This window comes from Anopheles maculipalpis, chromosome 2RL (assembly GCF_943734695.1).
Source record: "Anopheles maculipalpis chromosome 2RL, idAnoMacuDA_375_x, whole genome shotgun sequence".
Taxonomy (NCBI): domain Eukaryota; kingdom Metazoa; phylum Arthropoda; class Insecta; order Diptera; family Culicidae; genus Anopheles; species Anopheles maculipalpis.
In genome coordinates this window covers 2694075-2713459 of record NC_064871.1, presented here as the reverse complement: position 1 = coordinate 2713459, position 19385 = coordinate 2694075, and the positions used below count along the sequence as shown (strand labels likewise).

General features: G+C 46.3%; 4 protein-coding genes across 5 annotated transcripts in view; 3 read left to right on the top strand and 1 right to left on the bottom strand.

The window, feature by feature from the left end:
- Positions 1–19385, bottom strand: part of LOC126556559 (E3 ubiquitin-protein ligase TRIP12) — a 101460-nt gene that overhangs the window by 57810 nt on the left and 24265 nt on the right. The gene's annotated exons all lie outside the window — the stretch shown is intronic.
- LOC126557632 (RNA polymerase II-associated factor 1 homolog) lies at positions 15063–16981 on the top strand. The gene is made up of 3 exons (XM_050213482.1): positions 15063–15209; positions 15315–16568; positions 16642–16981. Exons 1-3 carry the CDS (start codon positions 15142–15144, stop codon positions 16973–16975), a joined length of 1656 nt encoding a protein of 551 aa, XP_050069439.1. The 5' UTR covers positions 15063–15141; the 3' UTR covers positions 16976–16981.
- On the top strand, positions 17196–18315 carry LOC126558462 (Bardet-Biedl syndrome 5 protein homolog). The gene is made up of 2 exons (XM_050214484.1): positions 17196–17251; positions 17322–18315. Exons 1-2 carry the CDS (start codon positions 17196–17198, stop codon positions 18307–18309), a joined length of 1044 nt encoding a protein of 347 aa, XP_050070441.1. The 3' UTR covers positions 18310–18315.
- LOC126559213 (transmembrane protein 256 homolog) lies at positions 18514–19256 on the top strand. Its single transcript, XM_050215338.1, has 3 exons — positions 18514–18640; positions 18731–19030; positions 19113–19256. Exons 1-3 carry the CDS (start codon positions 18548–18550, stop codon positions 19254–19256), a joined length of 537 nt encoding a protein of 178 aa, XP_050071295.1. The 5' UTR covers positions 18514–18547.

Sequence of the window (19385 nt, the reverse complement as noted above, 5' to 3'; positions counted from 1 at the left end):
GATGCTCTTTGCGAAACCGCCACCCTAAATGTACACACAGCCACATTCTATGTCTTCGCTGAACCAGAACAACCTGCCGTGAAGAAAACCAATGCCATTAATTGCCATCAAAATTCCAATCGCAAACGTAACGCCAAAATCTCCGCAAGCGCCAATTCATCCCCACAGTCAACATAATGTGGGCCCTATATTTGTTTGCTCGGGCCCGCTTGACTCCTCCCGGCTGGAATCACCCGTCGATTTGCCCTCAAGCGTTCCATGGCCATGTCTGTAAAAAGTTGCTAGAAACAAACCGTCAACAAAAACAGAGAACCGAAGCCAATAACTCTGGATTGCAAGTAAAGTGCCACCACCGGTAGGTACGCGGTACGTGCAAATACAAATGCCGCTTGCAGCCGATGGAAAATTCAATTTCCAGCTCTAACTCTCATTCAACCTCCCAAAAGAAGAGCAAAAAAGCGGGCCTCCTCCTGTCCAACGACCGAACATTGTAATGGCAATCGACGAAAAACGCTACCGTTTACGCACATATTTCGAATGCATAATTTGAATTTCTCTTTTGTCGCGTGATTTTTGCCTCTGTGTGTAAGTGTTTGCTTACCTTTCGGGGACACCTGCCGGTCCTGCCGCCTGATGCTGATGAGCTTCCAGCCAACCATCGCGGAACGTGCGCTACGGGACCAAAGTTCACGAAACGAGCCCGGAATCGGAAATCGAGCGGAAGCTTACGATTTTTCCTTCACCTGACTGTGATGCTTTTTTCACTCCGATGCGGCATAACTCATGGAATCAAATCGCGTCACAGTCCGGACTAAACCAACAGCTCCCAGATGCTGGGAACGCACAGGCGAAGGGCACGAAGACACACACACACATACTGGCTGGGCGTCAACTTCTGGCTTTGCATTAGAACCGCACAAAATCATTCATTATCAGTCACGTACCACTGAGACACGTGCGTGTGTGCGTGTGTTTGTATTGCGTTTCGTGGTTTCGATGTGAAACTGTGATACAAAATTAGCATTCGAGTGGAAACACAACGAAGCACCTTTACCATTACCACGCGTGTACAGGTGCTTGATGAACACGAGAATGCAATAAATATATTACTTCATCTGCTCAAGAACTGAACACGTGCGAATAAACCACGAGAGCTACTATAGCGAGGCGGGAAGTGACAGTAACTAAGAAAGAGAGTGAGAGAGAGCAAGAGAAGAGAGAGCAATCGGTGCACAATTTTATGGCTCATCAATTCAATGATAAATGTCGATCAAATTGCTTTACTTCCGGTTACCAGTTCCACAGACTGTAAATCCACTCGTCCACAATCCACTGGTCCACCAATCCGAAACCCAAAAACCCAACTCAACAGCAGCAGTAGTAGTAGCCGGTGGTAGTGAAGCTGTTGCTACTGTCAACTTCAGCCGACAGCTCGCAAGCCCGAAAGAATGTCCCGCGTGTTCTCCGTGTTTGATGAAGGTATAACGTAAACGGCTTTACGGCATAGATGTGACCGACCCATCAAGAATGTTGCCATTATTTATGTGATATCAACAACATCAAGTATTATTCCCGCAGCCCGTGTAACGCCGCCTGGGGACGATTGTGCCATCTCCGAACCACTCCAGCAGGCCACCATCAGGACCGCCACGATACAGTATTCTGTTCCTTTAATATCTCCAGAACCCTCCGCCCTATCCCCAACCCATCGCGGGCCGTAAGTCATCTTGTTTTGTTTGGACCCGGCCCGGTTTGCCACACAAATCATCGGCTGCTAGCCTTTTGTAGCCCGTGTGCTACGTGTACTAGTGTGTTTACTCTTTGCTTTCTTTCACGACTCGATTCCCCAACAACCGAGGCACCGGGCAACAAGGGGAACAGGGTTGCCATAAACCAGCGTATAAATTATGGCAACGCTTGATAGCACCAGATCTACTGCCGCTACTAGCCCGTATGTGTGATGAAACAACCTGCTGCCTGTTTCCCTGCCTGCTCCAAGCGGACCGAAAACTTTGTGTCCATTGTTGCGTGCTGACCGAAATTGCGATGCCATGATAAATTGACCCACAGCAGAGCACACTGAATTAAGATCGTTAATCGTTGCGTAAATGGTTTGCCATTGTTACCGCTGCGACGCTTACAATGCGTCAAACATCGAAGAAGATACCTTGGGAAGAACGGGATGTGTCTACCCTGGGTAGGCCAAGCTCTAGCTACACTGTTCCGCACCGGGGGGAATCGAACGAGCAGTAGCCAATCATCATCATCCTCAACCCAAGCACCTGTCACCTCTCTCGGTTCGTTTTCGTATCGTTTTAAAACCTTTTCCACTACGGGAACGGGCAAAACGTTAACCCATACGTCATTTTGAAATGACGGTTATGAAGAAGGCTTTCAATTTATTTGCTTTCCGTCTCTGGCCGGGATACCGTCGCGACACGCGCTAACAATGAATGATTAATAGCTTTCACACATGTCGCATTCATGATTCAGATTCTGTACGATGGTTTTTCTGGAGGAAAAAAATGTTCACACAACGGAAGTGTCTGATTGACATTTTATTCTATTTCGTTAAGGTTCAATTGAAGGATTACCCCATTTGTAACGCGGTTTGCATACCTTGAGGCAACGGTTCTAACAAAAACACCCAAATCTATGCAATTTGAATATCAAAACTGGCTTGTTATGTCGATCAGGGGAAACAGCTTTAATGTCGCTTTTAACGAGACTGTCAACACGACGCGACGTCCTGGACCACCATCTGGTTCGTACAACTTCCCTACCAGTCAATGGAACTTGACATCGCCAGTGTTGATTACATGCCCGCTTTTTTCTGTCGGCGGAACAGATTACAGCGAGCGAGCGAGCTAGCGAGCGAGCGTGTGCATGTACTGATGGATGAACCAACATCCATTTGACATCAGTGATAGGAGGACTATTATCACGGCGAAATCATCCACCACATTTCCTCGGTTAGGCAATGGTGTTAGGCCCGGTGACACACGACACTCGACCTGAAGGGTATCCCCTTTTCTGGGATACGCTCAATACTAGGTACGGCCCTATCCTGCTCTAATTCGATATTAATGTGTCATTCTTGAGGCCGCGCGTGATAAACGACAGGCCGGCGAGAGAGTAATGTTATCTGCGCTTTGCCCGCTTTCATCAACTTCCACCGCAGCCAGAGATGCCAGAGATCATGTCGGTCGGTGTGTCAGCTTTGTCTAATGTTCTGTATGTCTAACTGCTGTCAGGATGCTTCTGAGGGGGCATATGTTGCCGTGTTTGCAGATATATGCCCGTTGCTCAACCCGTCGTTGAAATCAAAAACCACTTTTCTGCTTATCACAAACACATTTTCGGAGGTTTCCATTTCGTTCATCCCAAGGTCGACGGGTTGTGTAATAGATTCTAGTGGTCGGACAAATTTTATCGCTCGCTACAATAGGCGAGGGTTTTATCAGCATCCACGCAATGCAGGGATCTGTAATAATTTTTCCAACGGGACGCATCGAAACCACCGGTGGAATGCTTGATTGTGTCACATTCACATCATCAACCACAAGCACAGCCGAGCGAGAAAAAAAGCACTAGAAAAACTGGCCCAAAGTCAAGTAAAAACTGATTTACTAATCTAGGAAAATTGTTTCAACGAAATGCTTTTAAAAAAGTCCCGCACAAAACTTTTCCCTTTCCATCCATTAACTTTGGCATTGTGTGTTGAGGATAGCATCAGCATCAACGAGAAAAAAGTCTCAAACATTTCCACATCTCCACACTGGCGGAACACCGGAACTCGAAGCTTCAAAACTTGGCTAAGCAACAACGTGGAGGAACAGTCGAAATCCGGAAATCCTTCCACTGAATCAATGCCGGAAGATATGAAAACCTAGAGGGCGATCAAAAAAGCGCTTAAAATGTTTTGCTGCTAGAGCATCCTTACCGTATTCGCAAACCGGAATTGCTCCATTTTTTTTCTAATAGAATAACTAGAACTTTCCTGCCTCCGTAGTTGTAGCAACAATTTTCCGGCAATTTTTATGGTCCATTCTATCGCTCACGCTCGGCTCTTGTTGATCCCACGATGGCCGAGTTCTACAAAAACCTCCTCGCTCATTCGCATTCGCCCTGTATGTCTATGTCTGTGTTAGGATACAATTGAAATAAAAATTATTACAAAACTTTCGCTCCATCTTCCTCCCGGGAAGCTTGTCCACCTCGAGAGAAGAATGCATAAACGAATTTTTAGTTATCCTCCGCCGCCTTGCACGCGAGCCAACGCCAACATCATTTGTACGTTGCCCACTCCTAAGCCGGGACATCAGTACATCATGGGAAAACGATGTAACTTTTCCGTTTTCCGCTTTTTGCCCTTCAAATCACAAACAAACATTTCGCACGGTTCATAAAAGTGTGTTCCTCACACTGCGTGACGAAGTCAAGCGCACCGACCGGGCTAAGGAATGTATCTCCCCCCCCCTCCCCCCACCCCTCCTGCCGCCCTTTTCAAATGGATGAAAACTTTCCCTCCTCAACCATTCTCGGCAAACTCTGCCAACGGCGCCATCATCACCATCAGAACCAAAAATATCAATGCTAGCGAAGAATTTTAATCAAATTTTGATTTGTTCTGCAGCTTTTGTGACGTGCTCGTGACATTCCTCCGGGGGTATTCCGAGGACTCCAAAACCCGCCCCAAACGGTCCGCATCCGTGTAAGATGTGTTTTGTGCTTGATGAAGAAAAATACATTCCTCGTGGTGCTTGTTGGCGTTCGATTTCTTTCCACTTTGGCTTGGAACTGTGCCTCTGTAGAAAAAAAAGGGGAAGAATTGCTCAACGGAAACATTCCACCCGTTTGCTTTCTGATTCGATTTCTACCCAGCACAAGTAGTTGACGCGGCACTAGCAACAAAAAGGGGTTTTCCTTCAAATACTTTTCATTCACTTTTTTGTTTGCTTCCCAGGATAAAGGGTCGGTTCGAAATGAGCTAAATCGTCGTCGTCGTCAATGTGCTCGACGTGCAAAGCTAACTATATATGAATGTGTACGAATGTTCGAACTATTTCCCATTGGCTTGGCGGTACGGTACGGAATGACACAAATAGCTTCAAACAACATGAAACCAGCCACTCAAACGCTTCCTCAAAGGCATTCCAATTGCCGCAAGGGTGAGTGAGTGTACCAGCAAGAAAAGGGAAAAGAAGCGAAAACAGTTTTCCAGTTGAGCGGTTTGGACGACACGGACCACTAGCATTAGCTTAGGTTGGATGCGGGGCAACATCTTCCACTGCCAACAGCTGCCAACAAGTTACCAAGATTGTGTGCCAACGTGCGATTCTTGCGGTATGTTCATACAATCCATATTTTAACTCCGCAAATGTACCGTCCGTCCAGTAGAAGTGGATAATTCCAATCCAATCACGCTCGATCGTTGTTGACATGATCTTCTGTCACGTTTAGCCAGCTGTTCGTGGCGTTCTAAATATCCGCCTCGATTCTATCATTAAATAACACCTCACTCAACAAGACCTGGGCCTAGGATCTGTGGGGGAACCACCTTCGTTACATACATTTGCATACATCTCCATACGATTCTGCCTGTGTTTCTGTGGTCCGTCGTGGTGTTGGCGATGGTTTCCCAATGTGAAATAAAACCTTAAAACCGGAGTTTACTCGGAAAAAGGTTTACCCGACTAGATGGCAATGGCAACGAGAGCACCAGGCACCATGCCACACCAACAAATGACAAGGGCCGTTGTCACCGACAGATGGCATCGGGTTCCAAACTTCGGCGACTTCTTCCTAAAAAATACACTCTGTTGTTTAAGTGACCCCAACGAGCTTTTACCTTACTTTAACTACTACATCCACAACATCAGCAACTACTCGGCAGCATCCGGAGACCAATTTCATCCAAGAAATTGTATGCAAATTTTTGCAACAACTTTGCCGCCCTGATTCCGCTTTCGTCGTTGGCGCACATCATGGTCAGGGGGGGAGGTAGACAGTTCGCTCCTTGTCGGGACCTTACAAACAGTAAAACACTTTCAAGTAACTTACTCTTTTTTTAAGGACTTCTAGACTACCGCGTAGCCGGTTGTCTAAATGTTCTAATGGCAGCAAAACAAGCGAAAAAAAGACAACGCACACTCGTCGTCCAACTGCAAGGGGAAATGTGTTTTCGTTTGACCGACTTATTGCTTTCTCGGAACACACCGAACGGGTTTTTACTTACACAGGGTAGAGTTCCGAATAAAAAAACTTCCTTTTTTTGGCATTACTTCTGTCATTCTTGCGCGCACTCGCTCTCTCTCTCTCTCTCTCTCTTTCCCAACAGGATCATCAACAAAGCATACTAAGGTAAAAGTAAGAATTTTCCTCAAAGAACCTTAACAGTGTTCCTTCGACGGGGACATTTATCCCAAGGCGCACATTTTCTGCACGTCCGCTTCGCTTGTCATTTATTTACTTTCGGTAATTCTCTTTGACACTTTCAGGTGTGTTTCCATAGTTCCTGCTAGCTGCCTGCCGTTCAAACCCCATTTGTTATGTTTTCTTGCTCAAATTAACATTATAATGAGTTTATTTAAGTGTTCTCGTTCGCTTTTTTCCTGCCTTCATCCTGCCTTGAAGCTACATAAGAAAACAAATTTTGCCCTTCTGTTCTCGCAGAAACGATCCACTATATGGGTGATGGTGACCGGCTCTCCCATTAGCAAACCCATTTTTAAACACGTGAACACTGGGTAAAGGACACCACAGGCACTCTAGCACTCACAATTCAGATTCGTGCAGCACCAGAACGTTCAAGTTGAGAGCATGATGGAAATTCTATAACACCGCCATTATCATCATCGGCAGCGATAAGACTTCTTCGTTGACTGGTGCTGAAGCTAGATTTTTACTATGTTTGTTTTTCCGCTTTCCAACCTTTTCCCCTTCTTCCTTCAATCATTCCGCCCCACAGTTTCGATTCGACTTCTCGTGTGCGTGCGTACCACGGGAATAATCCGCTAGTAATCTGCACACTGGTTGCGACGGTTTGGGTTGGTACAAAAATTTTCCCACCACGATTCAAACGTTGCTCACACCCATTCGGGAATATGACAACAACAATAGGACGGGCCAGCACTGCAGCAGACCAGCAGCTGAACAGCAACGAAAACTATGAAACCAGAACTGTAAAAAGCTCATTGTGACTGTCAGAGAAAGTCACAAAATTTTATGCTGATAACATCTGTCCCCGGGTTTTTGCACGCCACCTCGGGTTGGTTTGGTGGATGGTGGTGGTTGTTGTTGTTGTCGTTGGGCTCCCCATATCCTATGCAGTCCTCCCCCCACCCGCCCATGCTATCGACACTGCAGAACTGTCTTGTCACCGCGTCTGTCACCGCCAGGGACATTTCGCATTCCGGCAAAACCTTTGAACCCTTCTAACGATCCCTTCTGACCTCGGTCTCGCTCCCGGTGGGGAATCTTATAGGACACGGGCAGCTTACAATGTGCCATTGTTGGCGAGCACAAGCGCGTGGTACGGGAATCAGATCCTAGCCAGCACACGAAAGGATGGCTCGCATTTCCTTCACCGGCAATGACGAAAAGCATAACAGAGGGATTGTTCTTCTATCAGCGAAAAGAGACAATGCGCAACTGAATGAACAGCGAGAAGCTGAGGTTTTCTGTTGACGACTTCCATTCGCAATCTAAACTGCACTATTAGCAGCAGCAGCAGCAGCAGCAAGAGCAGCAGCTACCAGTGCAACATTATACGTCTATGTGCATTGAGACTGCATGGAGAACGCTAATTTTTGTTGGTACACAGCCACAGGGTTGCCACACAGGGGTTTTTTCATGTGGCCACCGAGGATAATTTTGTCATTTTTCTGCCCAAAATCAACATTCAGTTTTGGTATTTTATTTCACAAAATTAACGCACTCTTTCACTTCATAAATTCCAGCATGTTTAAGCTTCAAATTTAAGCTTCTCAAAAAGCTCTATCAAATGGCTCATGTTCCTCTTCCTTCTGCCAAACTCCTGCTCCGTATGTTTGTATAATACGTATTTGTCTTATTCTCATTTTTCCCAGCTCGCTTTTAGTGATGATGATAATATCCAGCTGACATTGTTGCCAAATTGTTGTGCGGCAGCTCAAAAATTAGCACTGACGTATCACGGTTTTGGTTTGTGGGCAACTTTTGTCGACTTCTGCCACACCACTATCCTGCCGCAAACTGATCCTCTTGAGCTACTGACATCAGGCAAACTGATTGCAACCTCTCGCCGAATTTATGTTGGGAAAGCAGTCGGAAACTTCTTTGTGGTAGTGGTTCTTTTCCCTGCAAGTTTAATGATGATACGTTGGGTGAGGCGAATGGTACCACCCTTCTTAGCAACTGCATGTCCTCTGAAGGTGAACAATTTTTCGTTTTTGGTTTTCATGGGGCACTGAAAAAATTGAAATATATTAGCAGCTATACATTGTGCAGCAAGGTTAGGAATCGTTAAAGGAACGGAAATGAAATGTTCATTCCTAATTGATTTAAAATAGTTATTAAAACATCCGGAGAAACATCGACACATAAAAACGCTCCTAAAGTAAAAACTAACATGCAAATTGCAGCATTTTAGGCGGCCATTCAAACTGAGACCTATGGTTCAAACAAATTGTCACGAGAGGGCGCTAAAGGTATGTCACACTGTCAATGCGCTGAATTCCACCAAAATTGTAATGGTTTTAAACGAAATTTATTTGCACATTATTTACAATGGATAAAAATGCGTCTCTACAACCCTCTTTACTAACACTAAATGAATAAGCATTCAATTCAATATTCATTCTGGTATTTATTTGTGTATGAGCGTTTTAATAAACGTTTTAAAGAATTTTAATGCAAAAACCACCACCACCACTACCTCCACCACTGCTGTTCAACAAACGCCAACAATAAAATTGATAAGACCGTCAATGAAATGAAATGTGCCACGCTCCATATCGACTTCCATAAAATGTGTCAGCAAGCATATCACCGTGTTCGGTGACCAGCCAGCTTCAGCCACATCACGGTTGAACAGTGGCAATTACTAATGGCGAACTGAAACACCCAATCAACCGAGCCAGCACACCACTTGTGTGGCAATACGGTGAAAAGGTCCTTACATATTGGGCGACGGTAGCAGCATTCGTGTAATGTGTGTATGTGTGTGTGTTTTTTTTACCAGAACGCCTATATGAATATGAAACCAAACCGCCTGCAAAACCACAACTTGTAAACAAATACTTCAATTATCGTAACAGTTTGCACAATGAGAACCTTTTCATCAGCTGCAAGTAGGCCACGCTGCGTAGTAAAAGCTCGGTGTATCTGCTCGATAACCTCTCCTTTTATGGCTATGCTCAGTTGATCGCTTAATCATGATGGTTGCTACGGATATCGCAAAGAATTATGATGCGTTACCGTACAAAATGGAGCGTACACCCCTCACATCGGAACCTGGACTCTATCCCCACAATAACAACAACAACGGTCACAATGTGCCTCGAGTGCAATGTTGTTAAATTAATTGTAAGAGCTTTTATTTTCTACCTTCTCCACCCATTCATACAATGTCGGGCAGGGAGTAGTCATGCACGCAGGTAAGCGGTAACGGAACCATACAATATTATGTTTTAACCTAATCACCCGGACCACATTATTTTATCTGCTAACCCGCCTGGTCCGACGTCTCGGCTAGTGCCCAACAGCACTGCCCTTTTGCTGGGCGTGCCGAATCAACCACAACGCTGATCCACGGAAAACACGCGGTGCCGAAGGTAGTCGCCGCGAGGCAGCACCGAACACACCATTTGTTCGTATTTTTGCTGATTAGCAATAGCAGGGAAACAGTTAAATGGGCCGTACTCAATTTGGCTCCAATTCGATCACAGCCAAATACTGATCCAGTGTGGTGTGTGGGGCACGCTGGGGAGGCGCGAAACACGGCATACCGAGAATTGTGATTGTGTGAAAGCTCTTCGTTTGATCATTGACCTACCGCCCATTCTACTACCACCGACACAAACAGCACCACGCAGCGCCCTAGCGGGGAGGAAAGCCCGTAATCGTCCCCCGAAAATCCTCCCGAGTACCGAAATATGTACGGCAAATTGCGAAAGCCGCCGAATTGAAACCGGACGTAATTTAATAATAAAATTTCCATGTTTATGATACATTCAGGACATGCACCACGGTTCACAACCCTTTATTTTGGGTTGTGCTGCCCCTTTTGCTAGCCAGAGAGGTGAGAGTGGGAGACCACCAGGGGAACACCCCCACCGGTGCCAACACACTTGCTTGTTAGTTGCAGTCGCTGCGTTCCCTGTGGGCCACAAAAAGGGGAGCCCAACCATCGAGCGAAAGAACACAGGACGAGTGATCATTTTGCCCAAAATCAATTACATCGATCAATAAAAACACATAAACACACACACACACACTCGTGCGGACAGTGGTGGACTCTGGGAAAAGCTCGGGATCGAAGTGCTACGTTGCAGACGGGTCCACATTCGGTAGAGAATAATTGGACAATCATTGTTCCATCGGGTTGGAGTGTCGGATGGGGCCGCGTGCTTGGCCACGGACACTTCATACGCAATCAGGCATCGGCACATGGTGAAACGGTCTTTGGCCTCATTTTCCACTGGGTGTACACTACATCGCCACGTCTCGCACCATCACGAAGAGAGAGAATTAGATTTTCCAACCCGTTCGTATTCCGGCACGGGGAGTTTATACATGGTGGAGCATATTACTCACCAGCTCGTGCGAATGCATGCCCATTTTAAGGATCATAACCTATCTACTCTGTTTTTTTTTTAGTTGAGAATACTTGCCTCACCTGAATAGAAACATACTAGGTAATTATTGGAGTTTTAAGTGACCTCTACTAGAAGAATTAATTCTTCTGTTATGTTCGTGTTGGATGTATGAAGTTGTTCCCATTTTAAATAATACATGATGGAGCTCTGGTTGGCCACCATCAGGATATCTAATCTGCCTTACACCTAAACTTCCTTCCATAGATCTTAGCCACTACAATATTACTTCAAGATCGTTACTGTCTACCACGGTCAGAGTCTCTGGTAAGTTATTTAAGTGGCTTCACGTTTCTTTCCGGGTGTTCAGTGTCATTCATGATGCCAAGATATTAGAGTCGAACTTCACCTCACATAGTTTACGTTTAAGAGACTTATAGAAGCTCTACCTGCAGCTGCACTCCCTTTAGACGACGTTCAAAACTACGACCTTTAATTACATGTGGAGAAGCATTTTATATAGTCAATTTTCCCTTATTTGTCTGACACTTCCACCACTCACACATGACACTCGCTACTCAAATGAAGCTTAATTTAATCACACTTAATGTACAACACTGTAATTCCACAAACGATACAGGCACGGTTCCGTGCAGTATCTCAAGCAATAAAACATATACCCAGTGTACTAGCGTTCCTGGAACACGCTTTTATAAAAAAAAAAGAACTCATTTTCATCAACATGTTATCTACCCAGCCTGTTCGGGAGAATAAAAAATGCCCCCATCCACGGCAAGTGATACCAGAATGACAGCAGCAGAGTTTTTGGAGAAGCTGAAGTCAATTAAAGTGGCACCAGAAGCAGTTTCCAAACTCCGGAAGCATGAGCTTTATTAAATTCTCTTACTTGAGAGTCCTGTCCTGCTTTTTTCCCTTTACTTCTTTTTCTTCTTTTTTCTCACCCGCCTCCTTCCCATCCCACTTGGCTCGCATGTACTTTCGCTTCACTATCGTTCGCTTATGCGTATGCAAACAAAAGAAGGTACTTTCATACACACAAGGACTCGTCCTTAAAAAGACATGGAAAAGTGTAAATTCCTCAGGTCCTATAAAACCCTGCTTTCCGTGCAGAGAAACAACGAAAAAAATCCTCAGTCTGTCGCCACTTAACTGCTTTGTCCTTTAACTCTTTCAACCTCTGTTCGTGTGTGTATGTGTGTGCGCTCTTCCAGCACATTCTTCCGGTAAGGCAAAAGTCGTCGCGGGATGTATGGTGGATGGCCGGGGTGCGCTCCTCACCTTCATCTTTTTGTTTACGCGCTGCCAAGGACATAATTAAACACGATTAAATTCACACCTCGAAATGTGTTTTTGTCGGTGCCTTTATCTAGGACATTCCTTTTTTGTCCCACCTTAACGGGGTTTTCTTTATCATCTGGAGCCAAAAAAAATGCTGGTTTTCCCCCGAGGAAAAGGGTGGATAAGACCGGGAGAAAATTAGGCGTTTGAAAAGGCCGAGACATCCGAGCTGTTGTGTCTGTGGTCACCGGTCTTGTTGCGGTGCTGTGGGAAAATTCTATTGTTTTGTAGCGTTCGAAATTTACCGCCAACATTCTTGGGCGCTATCACTTGTGCCAGAGGTTAACAAGGGAGCGTAGACTGCGACACTGAAAATTTGTGTCATGAAATCACCGAAGGTCAGCACAAAAGCAACCAAACAAAAGCAAGTCGTTGTCTGTAGGACAGCGTCTGATAGGACAGAACGAAGGGTTTTTTTAACAATAATTTTAAAAATCCAGCCGAGGCATTGTCTTTTTTCCGTGAGCGATAAAGCTACGAGCGGCCTGCCTTTTAAAAATACTCTAATTTGTTGAACAAGTGTGATGAACGATTTCTCATGCTTTACAGTATATTTGATTTCCACTTCACGCCTGTTACACGGATAGTGCCATGTAATGGTGCCAAGTGCCTAAAACTACTCACTCTCGGTTGTGTATCGCACAAACAAGCTTTACCATAGCGCTGATGGTGCCGATGATGATGATGGTGTAGTTCTTCTGCAATGGAGAAATATGCAAATATCTATTTAGTGTGCGAAAAAACGACACTTTTCCTCCACTGTTGCTGCACCGGGAGAACTGCTGAAGTACCAGGCAGGACCCATCGCATGGTACCGGTTCCCGATTCTGGGAACATTCACAATGAACGGAGAAGTGCATCATCATCAGAGAGTACAGCACTATCGCCAGCACTGTGTAAAAATAGATACCGCCAAAAACACCACTCCTACTAGGCCAGGACAATACAACTGGCCCTGTCGATGGTGTTTAGAATAGTTGGAGGCACGTTAACCAAAAATCCAATTATCACGTGGTTAGCAGACGGTTCGGGAACATGCTGCAATGTAAATGGGACAGCTGATGCATGGTCTCATCGTCATCTGATGCGTCCTTGGGTGTAGTAGTCGCTCTACATCACTTAAAGCTAGCGCTTTAAACTTACCGATCATTCACTCAACATCGTCATGGACCAGTGTAGCAGACACAATCAAGATTACTTGTAACTGCTGTTTTTCCTGTGCACTCCAACAAACTATAGCTCAGGACACACCGCTCGCACTGCAACAAAACAAACTCGTCGACGCGTCGATTTTAGAAGCAACGGTGCAAAAGTTTATGTTGTTTTCGAGTGCTTCTGGCGTCCAAGGTGTGGTGCGTATGCGATGCAAATGAGAAAGGAAGCAGCAGTGGAGACGATTGATATATGTATCCATGCACGTTTCCGGCAGCTGTGGCCGTTGCCTGGAAATTCCTGGCCCGGTTCACTGTCCGGGAACCCTGCCACTCGACAAGAAGAAGGCTTGTAGGACAAGCTGACGGTTTACACACCCTCGTGCTCGGAAACTTTTGCCTTGGAAAAACTTTTCACTCTCCACTTCCTTGTCACCGCAAGACATTCGGGTTGCGTCGCCGATCTTCACCGGTTGTCGTTGTCTGGGATCGCTGGAACAGTCCCAACAAACCCGTGTCGACGAGAACACACGCAGTATATGTATGAGCAATAAACGTCAGCAAGAGCATCGCCGAAAAACCGGGTCTTCTTGGGAGAACATCGAAATACAAGCAGTTTTCCCGCAAAGTACACCGGTACACAGGGTGGTGACGGTGGTTTCCTCAATTTGCAAATTGAAACACTTCCTTTCGTAAACGGCGTAACTCGGCTCAAAACGGAAGCTTCAGTTGCGGCACACAGCGGACCGAACTGGGCCGAATTAAGGCACCGTGCTGTGTGTCAGCGAGTGAGTGAGAGACGCGCCTGCAAGCAGATACATTGGATGAGTAGGATACAATTTACTTAGTAAATTATAACTTTTCGTTCAATTTCAACTCTGGGCGCACCGGCACCGAATCCCGTGCAGATCGACCGTTGAAGTCGTTGTAGCATGTGTGTGTGTGTGTATGTGTGTCTGTGTCTTCTATAATACATTCTACCATTGCAGCAAATGTATCGGGCACTCGGCTGTACACTCCGCCGACTGGCAAGGATAAAGTTTTCGCTCGTTTAGCCAATGGGTTAGCGAGACACCACTACGCAGGGGTAAACCGGGGAAGCAAAAAATTGCCTCCGAGCGGAATACCGTTTTTTCGAAACACTCCAAATCCTACGCTCATTAGAAGCTCTTTTCAAACTCGTTAATGCTGGACAAATCGGCTACAATAAACGCTACCACGGGACATTTTGTTGTACGTGTGGCACAGAGCCCATGTGGGTTAAGTAAATTTGTCATATTGTTATTTAATAATCAACTTTAAGTCCATCTACGTCACTAGAAGGCAATCGCTGCACTAGAAAAATGTGTTAAACTGTATTGAAATACTGAAAAGGAGAATTTATGCCCGTTAGAACCAAACATGTGTGTCGCAGTGGCGTATAGCGGGCAATTCAAAATGCGATTGTCATCCACGCGATGTAGATCTGCTTGTACTAAAAAAAAATCCTTGTTGTAAATTGTATCTTCAATACTTCAATACAGCCAAATATTTATATATAATGGCAATAATTACTATGAATCTTCAAAACTTTGTAACATTTTGTTGTTAATTTTTAAAAACTTAAAAATGTATCAAATTGTAATTTCTCGAAAAACCGTTCCTATGAATTCAAATTCGAATCTCGAAAATTCGTCCTCCTTCGGTACATTTCGGAAATTTTCGCCGAAATGCGTTTATACCTGCTAGTCGTGCGAGTTCAATTGTTGCAGTGGCAAATTTGACACATTATGAAAACAGCATCGAGTGTTGTGGTTTAACAAATTTGGTAAAATAGTGAAATAATCCCACAAACGATGGCTCCGACCGTGCAGAACGGTGCTAACGGAGCCGATAAGCGTCCCGTTCGGCAGCAAGAGCGCAGGTAAGCATATCAGCCATATCCCCACGCGATGGTAAACAAACGCCTCTTCCGGCATCACCTGGCACTCATCTGTGTATATGGCGACATCTTTTTCCCACATTACAGGTCGGAGCTAATTTCTCGAGTGAAATATTGCAACACTTTACCGGATATTCCGTTCGACCTGAAGTTTATTACGTACCCGTTTGAGAATGATCGCTTCATCCAGTACAACCCAACCTCACTGGAGCGGAACTATCGCTACGAGGTGCTTACCGAGCACGATCTGGGCGTCACAATCGATCTGATTAACCGTGATCTGTACCAAATCGACCATTCGGCCCAGCTCGATCCAGCCGACGAAAAGCTGCTCGAGGAAGACATTCACACGCCGCAAGATTCGATGCGGAGCAGCCGGCACGCGAAGAGTGTGTCATGGTTGCGAAAGTCGGAGTACATCTCCACCGAGCAGACGCGCTTCAATCCGCAAACGATGGAAAAGGTGGAAGCGAAGGTCGGCTTCAATGTGAAGAAAAGTTTACGCGAGGAAACGCTCTACATGGACCGCGAGGCACAGATCAAAGCGATCGAAAAGACGTTCGAGGACAATACCAAGCCTATTACGACGCACTACAGCAAGCCGGGTGTTACGCCGGTTGAGATTATGCCCGTCTTTCCGGACTTTGCCAACTGGAAGTATCCGTGTGCGCAGGTCATTTTCGACTCGGATCCGGCCCCGAGCGGCAAGAACGTTCCGGCCCAGATCGAGGAAATGTCACAGGCCATGATCCGTGGTGTGATGGACGAAAGTGGCGAACAGTTTGTCGCGTACTTCTTGCCGACCGAGGACACACTCGAGAAGCGACGGCGCGATCTGGTCAACGAGACGCTGTACGAGGATGAGGAGGAGTACGAGTACAAGATGGCGCGCGAGTACAACTGGAACGTGAAAAGTAAAGCGTCGAAGGGTTACGAGGAAAACTACTATCTCGTGCTGCGCCAGGACGGTATCTACTACAACGAGCTTGAGACGAGGGTACGGTTGAGCAAACGGCGACAGAAGAATGCACAGCAGCAGAGCAACACGAAGCTGGTCGTTAAGCATCGGCCACTGAATGCTTCCGAGCATCGTATGCAGCGTTATCGCGAGCGCCAGCTTGAACCGCCTGGCGAAGAAGACGATGAGGACATTGAAGAGGAGGAAGAAGAAGAGGAGGACGAAGAGGAAGCGCAAGGAACGCAGACGCAGGGCGGCGAAGGTAAAGGAGACAGTGATCAGGATATCGAAAAGGCTAAACGAGACGATCGGGACAGAAGCCGGTCCAAAAGTCGTTCGCGATCCCGATCGCAGGGCTCCGGAACTTCACGCTCTAGGTCAAGGTATGTTTAGAGAGGAATTATGTACTGCTGCAGAACCGTTACACGTTAATCTGTTTAAATGTCTTCATTTCAGATCGGGCACAAGATCTCAATCGAGATCCGTTTCGCGAAGTCGTAGCCGATCCAAGTCGGGTAGTCGCAGTCGTAGCGGTTCGGGAAGTCGGAGCCGTAGCGGAAGTCGCTCACCAACACGCAGCCGTAGTCGAAGCGTTTCTCGCTCCCGTTCTCGTTCGGGATCACGGCGCAAATCAACATCGCGTTCTCGTTCACGATCCGGTTCGCGATCCCGTTCCAGATCTCGCTCGGGCTCACGGTCGGGATCCGGTTCGCGTAGCCGCTCTCGAACTCCGGACGGTGGAGGTTCGCGTAGTGGATCAGGCAGCCAGTCGGGCAGTGAATCGGAATAAGTACAATTCAAATCGCGTCGCGACCACTTCTTACCTTTTTAACCAACCATACCTTTTCTTGAATAAACACACTTTACGACCATTGCGAAATTTTTCTTGCCCACATTCAATGAAGGACAGTTCGTTTGTTGCCATGGTGACAGTAAAGAGAAACAAACACAATTTCTTCACACAGTCAGAGCTCAAAATCGCAGTACACTTGTACCGAAAATAAAACAACATGAACCAAAGTCCAGTTTGGGAGGATAGAGAAGTGAAATTCGACATTCCTTCAGTGTAGGTCTCGACGCACGGAAAAAGGCCTATAATGTTCGCTTATCACGATATCGCCCGTCCACATTTCCAGCTACAAAACAATTCGCAGCGGTGAAACCATTCTCGATGTGATCGATTCGGTGGAGGACACCAAGGGCAACGGTGGCGACTGTGGCCGAATTTTGGTGACCAACCTACGTCTCGTCTGGTACTCGGTCACGTCCTATCGGTTCAGCCTGTCCATCGGCTACTCCTGCATACTGACCATGAACACCAAAACGGTCGTGTCGAAGGTGCGTGGAACAACCCAAGCACTGTACATACTGAGCGTCGGTTCGAATTCACGGTTTGAGTTCATTTTCACCAACCTAATGGCCACCAACACGAAACACTTTGCATCGATCTTTGATGTGTACCGGCTATACCAAGGGTCCACTATCTATCGCGAGCTAAAGTTACGGTCTTCGGTGGTAGTGTCGGGACAGCTGCAAGTGCAACCGCAGGAACAGATCTTCAACACCATCGACGGCGTGTGGAATCTGTCCAGTGATCAGGGAAATCTTGGCATCCTGATCGTAAGCAATGTTCGACTCGTTTGGTACGCCGAAATGAACAATAGCTTTAACATCTCGTTGCCGTACATGCAGATCGCTAGTTTGCGCATCCGCGAGTCCAAGTACGGTCCGGCGTTGGTGATTCAAACTCTCGAAACGGCCGGATCGTACGTGCTGGGCTTCCGGATTGATCCTTCCGAACGGCTCGGGGATGTGTACAAGGAATTGCTCTCGCTGCACAGTGTCTACACGGAGCGGCCCGTGTTTGGGGTGTTTTATGAAGCACCAACCGAAGTAGAACGCGCTCCAGCCGAATCGATGGATGATATTGAGGAGCTTGATTCAACGGCCGGGAGTGACATTAACTCAAAGTTTACTGCATACCTTGCGGATACCGTGGCTGGCAATGGTTCTGAACATTGCAGAAGGAAACCATTTTACTGCAAAGAGCTAGGTTTTGCTATGGAATCACTCAAGGAGGGTTACACCGTGAAAGACTTGTGGGATGTACTGCCCTCTCAGTAGGAAAAATGGGACATTTAACTTATTTTTCTCACTTTTATCCACTAGATTCGAACTAGCAACGACCGGGTAATTGCTATAGAACGATGACTTTCAAGCATCGAACCTACACGTGTGTAAACGCTCATCACTTCTTTCTGGCGGGTTTGACATTTCCGAATAAACGAATGGTTTTAACAATTAACAGTGCAAAAATCAGACGCACCTGCATCTCGATAATATCGCATCTTTTGCTTGTAAAATGGGTCTGAACGATACCATGAACTACGTACTCTTCAATAATCCTGTTTCCAGCACAATGTGGTCGATGGCTTCCCAAGGAGCGAAGGCCGTAGTATGTATACTTATCTCTTTAGGTTGGCTTTTAGAACAAATACACAATATACACCTATCTCCGTGTTGTTTTGGCCTTCCCCTCCCCTAGGGACTGAAACCGAAAGCTATCGCACAAACGGCAGCAACTCACACAACGACCGTGGCCCAACAGGCGTTACCTCCGCTGTGGAAGCTTCTCGGACACAACCGGCACATCGTACGGCTGGCGGGATTGTGCGGTGCGGCAGCCGTCGTTATCGGTGCGTACGGGGCTCATCATCACTTCCTGTCGCAGGAAGAGCACCCGCAAGAACGCGATCCGAAGCAAATCTTTGAAATGACCAACCGTTATCATTTCATCCATTCGCTGGCCCTTCTAGCGGCTCCATTTGCACGTCGTCCGTACCTGGTAAGTGATTGAGTGAAATGCGATATCCCCGCAAAGTTCATACTTTACTGTAACGACGTTTTCCGTAAATTGTCCTCAACAGACAACGGCTCTGCTGATGTCGGGTATGACGCTGTTTTGTGGAACGTGCTATTACGTCGCCTTCACAAATGATCGCAGCGTGGTTCGGCTCACTCCCATGGGTGGGTTCTTACTGATCTTTGGATGGCTGTCGTTCATGATTTAAGAGCGTATCGTCGTACCGTTACTCTGCGTATGTAAAGGAAAGAGCCTTTTCATTCTTTAATAATCACTTTAATAGTTGTATTGGTGTGAAATAAAAAGGCAACAAAAGAGTGTCACACACAATCACTCA

What these genes read in the sequence shown, in the direction of transcription:
- LOC126558462 (XM_050214484.1), top strand. Translation starts at nt 17,196, where the DNA reads ATGAACCAAAGTCCAGTTTGGGAGGATAGAGAAGTGAAATTCGACATT. An exon ending in AAATTCGACATTCCTTCAGT is followed by an intron (nt 17,252 to 17,321) that starts GTAGGTCTCGAC and finishes CCACATTTCCAG; the next exon opens with CTACAAAACAATTCGCAGCG.
- LOC126559213 (XM_050215338.1), top strand. Translation starts at nt 18,548, where the DNA reads ATGGGTCTGAACGATACCATGAACTACGTACTCTTCAATAATCCTGTT. An exon ending in CCCAAGGAGCGAAGGCCGTA is followed by an intron (nt 18,641 to 18,730) that starts GTATGTATACTT and finishes CCCCTCCCCTAG; the next exon opens with GGACTGAAACCGAAAGCTAT. An exon ending in TTGCACGTCGTCCGTACCTG is followed by an intron (nt 19,031 to 19,112) that starts GTAAGTGATTGA and finishes TGTCCTCAACAG; the next exon opens with ACAACGGCTCTGCTGATGTC.
- LOC126557632 (XM_050213482.1), top strand. Translation starts at nt 15,142, where the DNA reads ATGGCTCCGACCGTGCAGAACGGTGCTAACGGAGCCGATAAGCGTCCC. An exon ending in GTTCGGCAGCAAGAGCGCAG is followed by an intron (nt 15,210 to 15,314) that starts GTAAGCATATCA and finishes CCCACATTACAG; the next exon opens with GTCGGAGCTAATTTCTCGAG. An exon ending in ACTTCACGCTCTAGGTCAAG is followed by an intron (nt 16,569 to 16,641) that starts GTATGTTTAGAG and finishes TCTTCATTTCAG; the next exon opens with ATCGGGCACAAGATCTCAAT.